At 40.3% G+C, this 14,125-nt stretch overlaps 1 protein-coding gene across 5 annotated transcripts in view; it reads left to right on the plus strand.

Moving 5' to 3' along the window:
• Positions 1-14,125, plus strand: part of LOC125459510 (uncharacterized) — a 230,005-nt gene that overhangs the window by 129,721 nt on the left and 86,159 nt on the right. For all 5 annotated transcript variants that reach the window (XM_048546013.2, XM_048546016.2, XM_048546015.2 and 2 more), the window contains 2 exons: positions 2,600-2,648; positions 7,506-7,626. In XM_048546013.2, the coding sequence (XP_048401970.1) occupies positions 2,600-2,648; positions 7,506-7,626 (170 nt within the window). The remainder of the gene's footprint in view (positions 1-2,599; positions 2,649-7,505; positions 7,627-14,125) is intronic.

A 14,125-nucleotide genomic window follows, 5' to 3' on the forward strand; every position in this document is an offset into this window, starting at 1 on the left:
GGGTAAGTTTTAAAACCAAGGTGTTGCCAAACTGGAAGATGTAGGTTAGTGAGTACACTGATGAATGGAACTTGATGTGACTAAGGATATTGCCAAGTGTTTTGGATGAGATCAAGCTTTTGGGAGATAGTGTGTCATTCACAAGTTAGTGTTTAAGTTGCTTATATTGAAATTATGACAAATTCCTGGAGGTAGACTTTTATGTTTTCTTAATCTACCACTTTTAGTATTTAAAGAATCTTGAATTGCAGCTACAATGTTTATGCAGCTGTGATCATAATGGACAAATGAAAGGAGAGAGTTAATAACTGAATTCCAATGAGCTTAAATGCTGATGTCAGAAACCATTCGGTATGTGCTTCTATAATATCATTGGAATCCCATGGTTGAGTTACAGCTTTTGAACTAGCACCACAACATCCGTTGTTCTGTGTTGGTTAAAGATTCATGCAGTCTGACACAGATGTATTGCTGTAAACTGGATACAAAATTGCAGAGCTTTGCATCGTAATTATTTGCACAGTATGTCGCAAAGGATTGACTCATAGAGATGAAATAGATTGCAGAAAATCATTCTAAATTTCCGTGCAAGTTATACATAAAGATGGAATTTGAGATTAATAACAGAATATAATATAGTATAGTAATATAGAATATAGTATTAATAACAGAATATACTGTATAGTATATAGTTTTACTGTTGCTAACAGTAAAACCAAATGAAGATATGGTTTTGGAAATTCATGCACTGTAAGGAAAATAAGGAAGATGTTGGTGCTGACGTTATGTTTATGGGTCATGCCAAACACACACTTTCCTAGAAACAATTCAGTTGCTAGATCAAAATTACTTTTATTCTTTCTCAACAATTTTCTCGTACTGTACTTCAGGATAAGTGGTCCAAGTGAAGCAGCAAACTCTTGAGAATATATCAAAGATGAAACAATAGAAAAATGAAGGCAAAAATCTCTTTCTATCTTTTCTGAATTTGACATCTTTCTAAATTCCACGTGAGCTCTTGACGTGCAATATACTTGCCTGCAAAAACTTTCAATTAGCAGGAAGTGAAAAATGCTTAGCTGCACCTCTTAAATGTTTTGCCATCCTTGGGCATTTTTCACCTAGTAGAAACAGTCAGGCTGCTCAGCAGGAAGTGGTTAGTTGAGTCAACAGTCCCTCTAACCTAGAGATGAAGAAAAGGATAATAACCTCAGGAAATCTACCAAGGTGATTCTGGCCATCATTTCATTGCAGCAGATAAATGGGCAAAGTATGCAAGGTACAGATACTTCCTTTGATCTTCTGATCAGTTTCTTGTGATATTGGATGACAACTTCTCAGAAACCACTTCTTTAACAGACCTTACATGCACATGATACAGCAGGTGACATTTTATTGCTGCCATTTCAAATTGGAACTATTTTCACATGACCATTTGGAAAGGAAATACAGTTAACTCTCATTTTGCATATTTGTTTACTAACCGTAATAAAATTATGGTGTAATCACGTGGTAGTCATGCATATGTGTGTCTTCAAACTTTCAAAAGCTTAATACCTCCTCAACAAAGTGGTGCCTAATTGCAAGGAGGAACCAGAATTGTAGAAGGCCTCCAACTTTATCTGTGTAGCCATGCATTGCTGTGGTGAAAACTGACTGACTGGAGTCAGTGGAATGTGAAATGCGGTGAGGTGTTGCAATTATGAGAAGCCTTCCTTACACAATAACTCAATGGCAGCAGTCAAATAACAAGGGTCTGTAAGCATGGTTTGGTTCCATGGAGACTATTTGAGGTGGTACCCAGCTATAGAAAAACATGTATTAGAGTTTGACAAGAAGTTCATCAAGGTCCATCTCGACTTCAAAAGCAAATCATTCCATCTTCTATGCTTTGCACAAATGGTTCAGCGTGTTACTTGCAAGGCTGTGATGAATCACCAATTAATTATTGCTTGCTAAATGGCTTATTGACAGCACAAATCATCTCATAAACATTCAGCATACCATCAACCTCAGCCCATGTTATAGGAGTTCTATGCATACTTCAATTATGAATTAATTGTAGTACTGAAGATTCAGATGAAAGATCTGACATTTAATTTGCTCAAACAACATACCACAATTGTAATTTCAACGCAACATTCATGCCAAATTAAATGCAGCATATCTACTTTGATCCACTGCTCATCTGAAACTGGAATAACTTCTCACACACACAATTTGATGTCAACATTCATTCCATCATTAGTTTTCAATAGACTTGAACCCATTTAAAACCCAGCAGGTACATTACTATCGTTTAAGGAAGATGGTCTTAACTAGTCTAGCAAACATGTGACTCTAGACCTACATCAGTGTGATTGACTTTCTCAATTGCTCACTGGGCACTTAGGATGGGCAATCAATACTGCAGCGACACCCACATCGCATGACAGAGTAAAGGGAAAAAAAGTTTGAAGATGATAGTGCTTGTACAGAAGTACTTGTCCAATAATGTCCTAATGTAAAATCCACAAACTACAAGAAGTTGGAGATTTTCTTTTTAAATAATATTTGAAGTTGTTTTATCTCTAATTATCATTGAATTTTCTTCATACAGACAGCAAGCATTGTTTCATGTACTCGCCGCTTATTCTGTGTACAACACGGTAAGAAGACTGAGTTGTGTCTAATTCCTAAGGTATAATGACATAGTAGTAAATATTATTTAAAGCCCTAATAGCAAGTGTCAACTTGCAGTTTTAAGCCATTCATGTTGGAAATTGTCAGATTGCAATCTTGAAGATATGTGATTCATCTTGTAATAAATGTATGTATTCCATATTAAGTTTAAAAAACAATAAATTCTAATCACAAACAGAAATCTTAAACTTACACAAAGTCAATAACATAAATATAAGGGAAAATCTGGCTAATTTTGATTGGATAAACAGAGCAAAAGGAGATTGATAATTTTAAATAGGAAGATTAGCAACCAGTAAAATTTGCAAGAATTGGAATGAAAGGCAAGTAGGATGTGGTGTGAATTAGATGTGAGCAGCAGCATTTTGAATAAGTAGTGGGGAATGAGAGATCAGCAAAAAGAACATCGGAATAAAAACTTGGGTAGTGCTAAAGGTATGGATCAGAGATTAAGTGGCAGCTAAGCCAAGGCAGGGACCGAAATAGATAAATTGAATGTTGATGGTCTTTTTTAGACATTGTGGGGTTGGAAACTTGGCTAACGTCAAACAGTACATCCCATTTTCTAAGTGCAGCTTGAAACAATAGCCAGGATACAGAATGGAATCAGTGGCAAGTTGCGCAATGCTGGAAAATATCAGCTTTAGTCCTTCCAGGATTAAACCTAAGGAAAATTCATCTCATCTAAAATTGAATATCAATTGAGCAGCAGTCAATAAAGTGGTCAAGAAGGGCAGTAGGGAAATAGACTAGAATATTGCCAGCTTACATGTGGAAGCTAACCCCATCATTGTGGATTACGCTGCCAAAGGGTTACCTGTAAACGAGGAAAAAAATTAAACCAAAGTAACAATACATCTCAACAAGTTTCACAAGAATGCCCATTGATACAAGTTTGACACCAAGACACAGAAGGAGATAATAGGGCTAGTACCCAAAAGTTTGTTCAAAAAGGTATGTTTAATGAGCATCTTTGTGGAGGACAATAAAAGGTAAATAGAGGAACGGTTTAGGAACAGAATTTCAGAACTCTGGTTTAAGGTAACTGAGATAATGGGAACTGCAGATGCTGGAGAATCCAAGATAATAAAATGTGAGGCTGGATGAACACAGCAGGCCAAGCAGCATCTCAGGAGCACAAAAGCTGACATTTCGGGCCTAGACCCTTCATCAGAGAGGGGGATGGGGTGAGGGTTCTGGAATAAATACGGAGAGAGGGGGAGGCGGACCGAAGATGGAGAGAAAAGAAGATAGGTGGGGTGGTAGGGAGGGGATAGGTCAGTCCAGGGAAGACGGACAGGTCAAGGAGGTGGGATGAGGTTAGTAGGTAGGAAATGGAGGTGCGGCTTGAGGTGGGAGGAAGGGATGGGTGAAAGGAAGAACAGGTTAGGGAGGCGGAGATAGGCTGGGCTGGATTTGGGATGCAGTGGGGGGAGGGGACGAACTGGGCTGGTTTTGGGATGCGGTGGGGGAAGGGGAGATTTTGAAGCTTGTGAAGTCCACATTGATACCATTGGGCTGCAGGGTTCTCAAGCGGAATATAAGTTGCTGTTCCTGCAACCTTCGGGTGGCATCATTGTGGCACTGCAGGAGGCCCATGATGGACATGTCATCTAAAGAATGGGAGGGGGAGTTGAAATGGTTTGCGACTGGGAGGTGCAGTTGTTTATTGCGAACCGAGCAGAGGTGTTCTGCAAAGCGGTCCCCAAGCCTCCGCTTGGTTTCCCCAGTGTAGAGGAAGCCACACCGGGTACAATAGATACAGTATACCACGTTCGCCGATGTGCAGGTGAACCTCTGCTTAATATGGAAAGTCGTCTTGGGGCCTGGGATGGGGATGAGGGAGGAGGTGTGGGGGCAAGTGTAGCACTTCCTGCGGTTGCAGGGGAAGGTGCCAGGTGTGGTGGGGTTGGAGGGGAGTGTGGAGCGAACAAGGGAGTCACGGAGAGAGTTGTCACTCCGGAAAGCAGACAAGGGTGGTGATGGAAAAATGACTTGGGTGGTAGGGTCGGATTGTAGATGGCGGAAGTGTTGGAGGATGATGCGTTGTATCCAGAGATTGGTGGGGTGGTGTGTGAGAACGAGGGGGATCCTCTTTGGGCGGTTGTGGCGGGGGCGGGGTGTGAGGGATGTGTTGCAGGAAATGCCGGAGACGCGGTCAAGGGCATTCTCAACCACTGTGAGCGGGAAAGTTGCGGTCCTTGAAGAACTTGGACATCTGGGATGTGCGGGAGTGGAATGCCTCATCGTGGGAGCAGATGAGGCGGAGGAATTGGGAATAGGGGATGGAATTTTTGCAGGAGGGTGGGTGGGAGGAGGTGAACCCTGCAGCTCAATGGTATCAATGTGGACTTCACCAGCTTCAAAATCTCCCCTTCCCCCCACCGCATCCCAAAACCAGCCCAGTTCGTCCCCTCCCCCCACTGCATCACACAACCAGCCCAGCTCGCCCCCTCCCCCCACTGCATCCCAAAACCAGCCCAGCCTGTCTCTGCCTCCTTAACCTGTTCTTCCTCTCACCCATCCCTTCCTCCCACCCCAAGCTGCACCTCCATTTCCTACCGACTAACCTCATCCCACCTCCTTGACCTGTCCGTCTTCTCTGGACTGACCTATCCCCTTCCTACCTCCCCACCTATCTTCTTTTCTCTCCATCTTCGGTCTGCCTCCCCCTCTCTCCCTATTTATTCCAGAACCCTCACCCCATCCCCATCTCTGATGAAGGGTCTAGGCCCGAAACGTCAGCTTTTGTGCTCCTGAGATGCTGCTTGGCCTGCTGTGTTCATCCAGCTTCACACTTTATTATTTACGGTAACTGAAACTGTTTGCCATCAGTGGAATGCTAATCAAGATAAATACCTATTTGGAGAGTTCGACACTTTTTCCAGAATCATCATGAAAATAGATCACGATGAATAATAACATGATTAAAATGTTCAATCTGTTATTCATTTTATTCCTGAAATACATGATATGCAATATTAATTAAACAGCTAAATGTTTCTCCTCATTTATTAAATAATTTATTAACTATTCATTTTTTGATGTGATTGCATTTTTTTCTATCTACAATTTAATTTATTTATAATTATATTGTAGATATATTTATAATTAATTATAATTGTTTGAAGAGGTAACAAGTATGTTAGACTAGGGAAATCTAGTAGATGCTATCTATCATGAGGGGTATAGCCAGGGTGGATAGCAAAAAGCTTTTTCCCAGAGTGGGGGACTCAATTACTCGCGGTCATGAGTTCAAAGTGAGAGGAGGAAAGTTTAAGGGAGATATGCGTGGAAAGTTCTTTACACAGATGGTGGTGGGCACCTGGAACGTGTTGCCAGCGGAGGTGGTAGACGCAGACACGTTAGCGTCTTTTAAGATATATTTGGACAGGTGCATGGATGGGCAGGGAGCAAATGGACACAGACCCTTAGAAAATAAATGACAGGTTAGACAGAGGATCTTGATCGGCGCAGGTTTGGAGGGCCGAAGGGCCTCTTCCTGTGCTGTAGATTTCTTTGTTCTTATCTAGACTTTCAAAAGGCCTTTAATACAGTGCCTCACGGGAGGCTGCTGAGCAAGGTGAGGGTCCATGGTGTTCGAGGTGAGCTACTTGCTTGGATTGAGGATTGGCTGTCTGACAGAAGGCAGAGAGTTGGGATAAATGGCTCTTTCTCGGAATGGCAACTAGTGACAAGTGGTGTCCCGCAGGGTTCAGTGTTGGGACCGCAGCTGTTCACCTTATATATTAATGATCCGGATGAAGGGACCGGGGGCATTCTGGCGAAGTTTGCCAATGATACGAAGATACGTGGACAGGCAGGTAGTAGTGAGGAGGTGGGGAAGCTACAGATAGATTTAGACAGTTTAGGAGAGTGGTCCAGGAAATGGCTGCTGAAATTCAATGTGAGCAAATGTGAGGTTTTGCACTTTGGAAAAAAGAATACGGGCATTGACTATTTTCTAAATGGTGAGAAAATTTGGAAAGCAGAAGTACAAAGGGATCTGGGAGTGTTGGTCCAGGATTCTCTAAAAGTTAACTTGCGGGCAGAGTTCCTGATTAAGAAAGTGAATGTAATGCTGTCGTTTATCTCAAGAGGGTTGGAATATAAAAGCAGCGATGTGTTTCTGAGGCTTTATAAGGCTCTAGTTAGGCCCCATTTAGAATACTGTGTCCAATTTTGGGTCCCACACCTCAGGAAGGACATACTAGCCCTGGAGCGTGTCTAGCGGAGATTCACACGGATGATCCCTGGAATGGTAGGTTTAACGTATGATGAACGGCTAAGGATCCTGGGATTGTACTCATTAGAGTTTAGAAGGTTGAGGGGAGATCTAATAGAAACTTAGAAGATAATGTATGGCTTAGAAGGGGTGGACGCTAGGAAGTTGTTTCCGTTAGGCGGGGTGACTAGGACCCGTGGGCACAGCCTTAAAATTAGAGGGGGTAAATTTAAAACGGAAATGAGACGACATTTCTTCAGCCAGAGAATGGTGGGCTTGTGGAATTCATTGCAACGGAGTGCAGTGGAGGCCGGGACGTTAGATGCTTTCAAGGCAGAGATCAACAAATTCTTGATCTCAGAAGGAATCAAGGGCCACAGGGAGAGTGCAGGGAAGTGGAGTTGAAATGCCCATCAGCCATGATTTAAATGGCGGAGTGGACTTGATGGGCCGAATGGCCTTAATTGCACTCCTATGTCTTATGGTCTTATTTATAATACCTATCTTATTCACTTTATAGTGCATTTGTTTGTTACAGAAACATCGGATACAGTACGATAGCTTATGAATAAGAAATTAATAATGCTTCTCTTCACAGGAGGTGAGCTACTGTCAAGGAATGAGCCAAATTGCAGCAATTTTACTGATGTATTTGAATGAAGAAGATGCATTCTGGGCACTGTCTCAATTACTGACTGACCAGAAACATGCAATGCATGGTAAGCACCTTAGCAGTCTGACAGAATGATGAGTATTAAATGCAGTTTTAATTTCTTGACCAAGTATGACATTTTGGAAACCCATATCGTACATGTTTGCCTGTCACACACATCATTGAAAATCTTACAAGTTTTACGCGTGGATCATTAGTATTGTGCTTTTTTTTTGATTTACGGGAATGTGTTAGTTCAAGTCCAGTATTGACTTAATCACTTAACCATGTTAAATGGTTGACTTTCACTACAGTGCTGAGATAGAGCTGCATTGTAGGGGAGCCATTTGTTAAACAGGATGTGAGACTGATAAAACTAATAAATCCCCACTTCAGGGCGTACTTAACCAGAGGTGAAGAGTACACACATCACATAGCCTAGCTGCGAACTTGGTTGAGAGATTCCTTCTGTTTGGCCAGGCTGTACCCCAAGCTGGGACCTGCCTTACTGGTCCTAATGAGGTGACCTCACATAGTTTGAACCCTGATCTCAAGCAATGCTCCTGGTAAGAGTTTAACTGCAGCCCCAGCAGTGGCCATTACTCCCAATAACACTGCAATGATTGGAGAGTTCCTGGCCATCTGATGGATTGGCAATGATTTGACATGGATTAGGGTTAGGGTTATCATGTGGTCAGAAGCCATCACTTCAGGAAAATATTTTCCTGACAACCGTGAAATTTGATCATTGCTTCCAGGGTCTGCAGATACAGGATCACCACCTACTTTGTAGCCAGTGGGTAGGGCTATCTCTTCCATATAAAAGTTAGCCCATGATAAAAATAAAATACCAAAATTGAAAAACAAAACCAAAAACGCCACAAAATACTGAGAATAAGTATAGAAATAACAAACAACAAGGATAAAACATTGTTTTTTTAAACCTAAAGCAAATTACTTCTGATCCTGGAAATCTGAAGTGATCACAAAAACTGCTGGAGAAACTCAGCAGGTCTGGCAGCATTTGTGAAGAGAAAAAAAAACAAAATTATCATTTCAAGTCCAATATGATTCTTTTTCAGAAAGTTTACGTTTCTCTTAGTTGTGCTACTCATATAAAGTAGGAAACATGACCACTAATCATATCAGAAGTGGCTATTCTCTGATTAATTCTGCATCACCAGAGCACTTAATCATTTAATCTTCTGAAATAATAGCTATTGAGAATTCACAGAAGAGATCTATATTTGGAAAATATTTAAAAACATAATAGTTCTGACTCATAGACACATACTACGTTGGTCGTATATAGGTTGTACCACTATGTCTGAGTGCTAATAACACAATACCATTTTTGCGAGAAAAATGCCAAATTGTAAACGGTGTTAATCTTGGCTGAGCAAAGATAGGTATGCAGTAGGACCTCAATGTTAAATCATATAGTCTAAAGTGTTTTATTAAAAGTGGAACAGTTAAATTTATCCAAGATCATTTCTAAAATGTTCCCAGCTGAAATCACCAGAAACTTGGCAATTCCCATATATCTCGATGTACGAATTAGATTCCCGAAAATCTGTTATCCCTAAGTACTGAGAATACATTTGAATAGAATGGATAAAGGTCTAATCTGAATGCTAAATTTATTTCCTGGTAACCCATCTTGTAAGTATTTTAAAAAAAACTTGTGAATGAATCTCCAGAGTAATTTCCATTCAGTAATAGCATTAATTTGTTTCCAGCTTTGGAGAAGATTGTAACAAGAATACTCTTTAATACTTTTTCTTCTCCTGAAAAACAGTGTATGTTATATCTCACTGGAGTAGCATGCTGGTAATCAAACCCCCCTATTCTTGGAGTCATCACAAAAATTAAAAGTTTCAAAAAATACATGGAATTCCTCAATTTACCTGTCTTTTAGACCCAAGTTGAATGAAGGCATGGGCTAAGTTTCTGTATTTAACACGAATTACAACCTACTATAAATAAAAAGATTCTAATTATAGACAAACAATTATGAACTGTCAGCATTTTACTCTACCAATTAAAATTGTAACCCACTTAACAGACTCCCCCTGTGTACACACATGCAGATAAACACAAGAAAAATGGGTGTTATGGGTGGAGGGAAACATTGGAAAGGCAGTTCAATTCCATGTCCCCAGATTTGCTGAGTCAATCGTTCTGACTTTTGAGGATACTGCTCGTTGACCTTCCTTTACCAGGTAGTGTCACTTATTTTCAGGAGACATAGAGTGATTGATTCATAATATGAAGGTCTCTGACTTTTATTAATAAAAGTCGCAGCTTACCACAGCTCATGGTCAAGAGTAAACTGGCTATCTCCAAGCTTGAATTTTTCTTACTTCAGTGCAGAGGTCTAATGAGGTCTTTTGACTTGAACATTCACACCCCAATTTCTGGGCAACAGGAAGTCTTTGCAATTGTTAACTGATCTTTGATAACTATTTCATCGACCAATCAGCTGCTCGTTGCCTGCCAAATCTCCACACATACACAGCCCTCTGGCTCCAGCCTGTCTGCAACGAGAGCTACCCCCACTACTTGCGCAAATAGCTACGTAAACCACACTTACATTCACAGAGTCATACAGCATGGAAACAGACCCTTGTGTCCAACTGGTTCATGCTAACCAAGTTTGCCAAACTAAACTAGCTCCATTTGCCTGCATTTGGCCCAAATCCTTCTAAATTTTTCCTTTTCATGATTATGAAGGAATCTTGTGGCATAGTGGTGTCATCCTTGCCTCTGGCCAGAAGGTCCAAATTTGAGTTCCATCTGGCTCGATGTGTCATAACATATAGCGAACAGGTTGATTCAAAATACTTCAGGAGTTTGTGATTTGGTGGTAATGTCCCTACTTCTTGGCCAGAAGCTCTGGTTTCAAGACCCGTGTGCCACAATATACCTGAAGAAGTTGTTTAAAAATACATACATGTGATGAGTTGGTTAAGTGTCTGCAGGTAAACTGGAAATCACAAGCTCAGATCTCTGCAAAGCTTTTCTCCATTCTTTCAAAATATAGATTGGGGATTATCTAAAGGAATCTTGTAATGTGCTGATAGTCGCCCTACTTCTGGGCCAAAAGGCAGGGAATATCCAGTAACTATGGGAAATGAGCCATAACATGTCTGAACAAGCAACTTGTGCCTAAGAGTAGAAAAGGAGGATTGGCGCGGCACTCTACTCCAACCATTGGTTGATGGCCATAATGTATGTCAGATGACTTGTTTTTAAAAGTGCAGTGATCCTTCAACAATCCTTGGCTTTTAAATCAGTCTTTTTCCCATTTCAATCTACAATCAAAAACAGAAAAATAAAAAGCTATGGTCTTTACCAGTAATCCAGTTTTACAATAACATTTATTACATCATTATGCAGTGTCTTCATTACTGGTAAAGGGTTCCGAGCTCTCTCTCTGCTTTCTAATTGGTTAGATGCAACTGATTTTAGTTCACAATCCACATTTCAATTATATTTCAATTTTTACAGCAATCAGAAGGGTTATTCACCTATGTTTCTCAGAGGTCACAAGCCGACCAGTGTCATAGGCTTGAAGCCCACTCCATTTTTGTTGCCAGGCCTCACGAATATAAAACTAGCAAACCATCAATGATAACTAAATACTTGAAGGAAGATTGCTAATTCTTATGGGCTAATGAGGTTAGAATCTCTCAATTCCTCATTTAGCTGGATTAGCAGAAATTTCATATCTTATTTGGGAGCGGGTGGAGATGTAAGGCAGGCAATCTTTTGGGGAGGACCATTGATTTGACCACATTACCCCAATGAACAGAGCACATATTCTGCTAAATAGAAGATCAAAATTACGCGTTGTCTTAAATAACTTCAATTAAATATTAAATGTCTGCCTGTTTGTCCCTTGATTCAGAGTCTGCTCAGGCATCAGATTTTGCATCTTTGTCCATTTGTGTGAATTTGTTTGAGTGCTTTTTTCTGCAATTGAATTCTGCCACTGGGGAAACTTTGAGATTACATGAGACTTCATTTTATTATGGACACTTAGCAACTAAAAGACACTTTGTTGCCGGACTTCTGAATATCCAATTTGTCTTTACATTTCTGGTTGACAAGTGGAACAGTTTAGTAACTAAAAGTCTCTTTTGTTTGTGTTTCAGTAAGCACTATAAGATAGTGGAAATTGTTAGATCAGAGGTCCAAAATTGGGGCCTTTGGCTCACAGTTGGCTAGCAAGCCAAAATTTTGCAGTCCTGTGCTCCGTCTAGGTCATGATTTCTGTGGAACTCCAACTGAGTACGAACAGCCGCAAAGTTTTTTTTTAAACAGTAGTAATGCCTAACAGGCTGACCCTTGTGACAAAACTTTGGAAAAACTCAGCAGGCCTGGCAGCATCAATCTCTTCACAGATGCTGCCAGACCTGCTGAGCTCCTCAAACAGTTTCTCTATTTGTTTTAGATTTCCAGCATGTGCAGTCTTTTATTTTGACGGACCCTTGAGATCTGATTCCAGTCCTGAAAAATTCTACTAAAAACTTTCTACTTCAATATTACAGCCTAAACATCATCTCTGCCCCTTCTCATGAAGCTTTTAACTGGTCACACTCTGAATTTACCCCATAGCCTTGCAGTTCTTATTTGCCTCTTTAGATTCAAGTCCTTTTGAAACACATGACTAAATGTGCTATCACAATATTTTCAGTCCATTCTGCGTTGTAACCATACCTTCACAGATATTATGCACCCTATGTCCTCTTTAACTCTCTTTTTTGTCCAGTATTTTGAGTCTGTGTCCTATGGTGTTTGACCTTCTTACCAATATGATTAGATAGATTAGATTAGATTCCCTACACCGTGGAAACAGGCCCTTCGGCCCAACAAGTCCACGCCGCCGCTTGATATATCCAATCCAGACCCATCCCCCTATAACCCACACACCTCTACATACTACAGGCAATTTAGCATGGCCAATCCACCTAGCCTGCATATTTTGGACTGTGGGAGGAAACTGGAGCATCGGGAGGAAACTCATGCAGACACGGGGCGAATGTGCAAACTCCGCACAAAAAGTCAAATCTGGGTCCCTGGAATTGAACTTGGGTCCCTGGTGCTGTGAGGCTGCAGTGCTAAACCACTGAGCCACCATGATGCCTAATAGGAATAGTTAATTCCTATATAAATTTGGGCACAATATTCTAGGTGAAGCCAAATCATTGTTTAAGAAAGATTGGCAATAATCATAATTAATCAGTCAATACGAGTGGTACTGAAACAATTAAATAACTTTTCTTTGTCCCAAATGCCAGGTGCAGTCTTTGATAGGAACTCAATCATCCGTCCCAACTTGTGGCCAGCACAATCTTGACATTCTTTGCGTTATAAATATTTATTTTTCCAAGTTATACTTTATTTTTAAAAGCATTTAATTCAAATATTTAACTTGAAGCCTTAATATTTTAGGCCATCTCATTTTCCGAATGTTTGTTGTAAGTGAGTGCGATTTTGTTTTTGAAAATGTATTGTCAAAATACGTGCCACATACAGTTTCTTGTAAGAGTGAGCTTGCAATGCATTACTGTTAGACAATAAGGTCTCTTGCAACCAGTGATTACATTTGCTGTATAGAAAGTAAAACTCAAAATGAGGCTGCTGTTGTCCAGTCATACTGGCTCATTGTATTATACATTTCCTTTCTATGCATTCAAATGTTACTGTTTCTGTTCAAGCAAAAGAATCAGGTTCCCCTCCCTATTTACTGTCCCCCATCTTTAAAGAAACTTCTGTGATAATTCATTGATTTGAATTACCTCGCCCCAATTTTCAATGCGAGGTATGCTGTTCAATCTAAATGTTGCTTTTGAAACACATTTTACCCGTGCTTGAATACTCTTATGTATGTAACTTGTACTTTTCATTCAGAATTTTAAATTTGAAGTTTTCTGTTCAATATCATAGAAATTTTGACTGCCCAAATTTGTTATATTTGTTGTCATTTGGCAAATTGGTATTCATTTTGTTACCCCAATGTTCCATTGTTCAAATATTCCACATCAATGTATAACAACTTATGGGCAAGCAGTAGAGATTGAACTTGTTGCAACTAATTATTTTTTCCTTTTGCCACAATAGGAGAATGAAAATTAACTTAGTACTCCTTAAGTTTCGTTTACACTTTGAGAAACTTTTCTGGTTCTGAGCTCAGATTTAAAGCTTAGGATCACCAATTTTGCACCACGATTATGTGATGAACATCAAATATATTGTGACAAAAGTAGATTGGTTCAGACAATATGCCCAAAACACAAGGCCTTAAGCCTGCCCAACAAAGGCCCTTGGGATCGCAACTAAATGATGAAGATGAGCTGTTGATACCAGTTGTACCTGAATAGGCAGCTCACATATTTCAGATAATCAATTTCAGACCATTCATCCCAGCCACCTTAAAGTAAGGACAAGGGGACAATAGGAAAGTTGCGTGAGATGGTGTTTAAGACTGGCCAGGGGATAATTGAGTTTGTAAGACAAGTGAAACAAGGCCCAATTTCCACACCACCATCTGCAGAAAGGCC

This window comes from Stegostoma tigrinum, chromosome 17 (assembly GCF_030684315.1).
Source record: "Stegostoma tigrinum isolate sSteTig4 chromosome 17, sSteTig4.hap1, whole genome shotgun sequence".
Taxonomy (NCBI): Eukaryota; Metazoa; Chordata; class Chondrichthyes; order Orectolobiformes; family Stegostomatidae; genus Stegostoma; species Stegostoma tigrinum.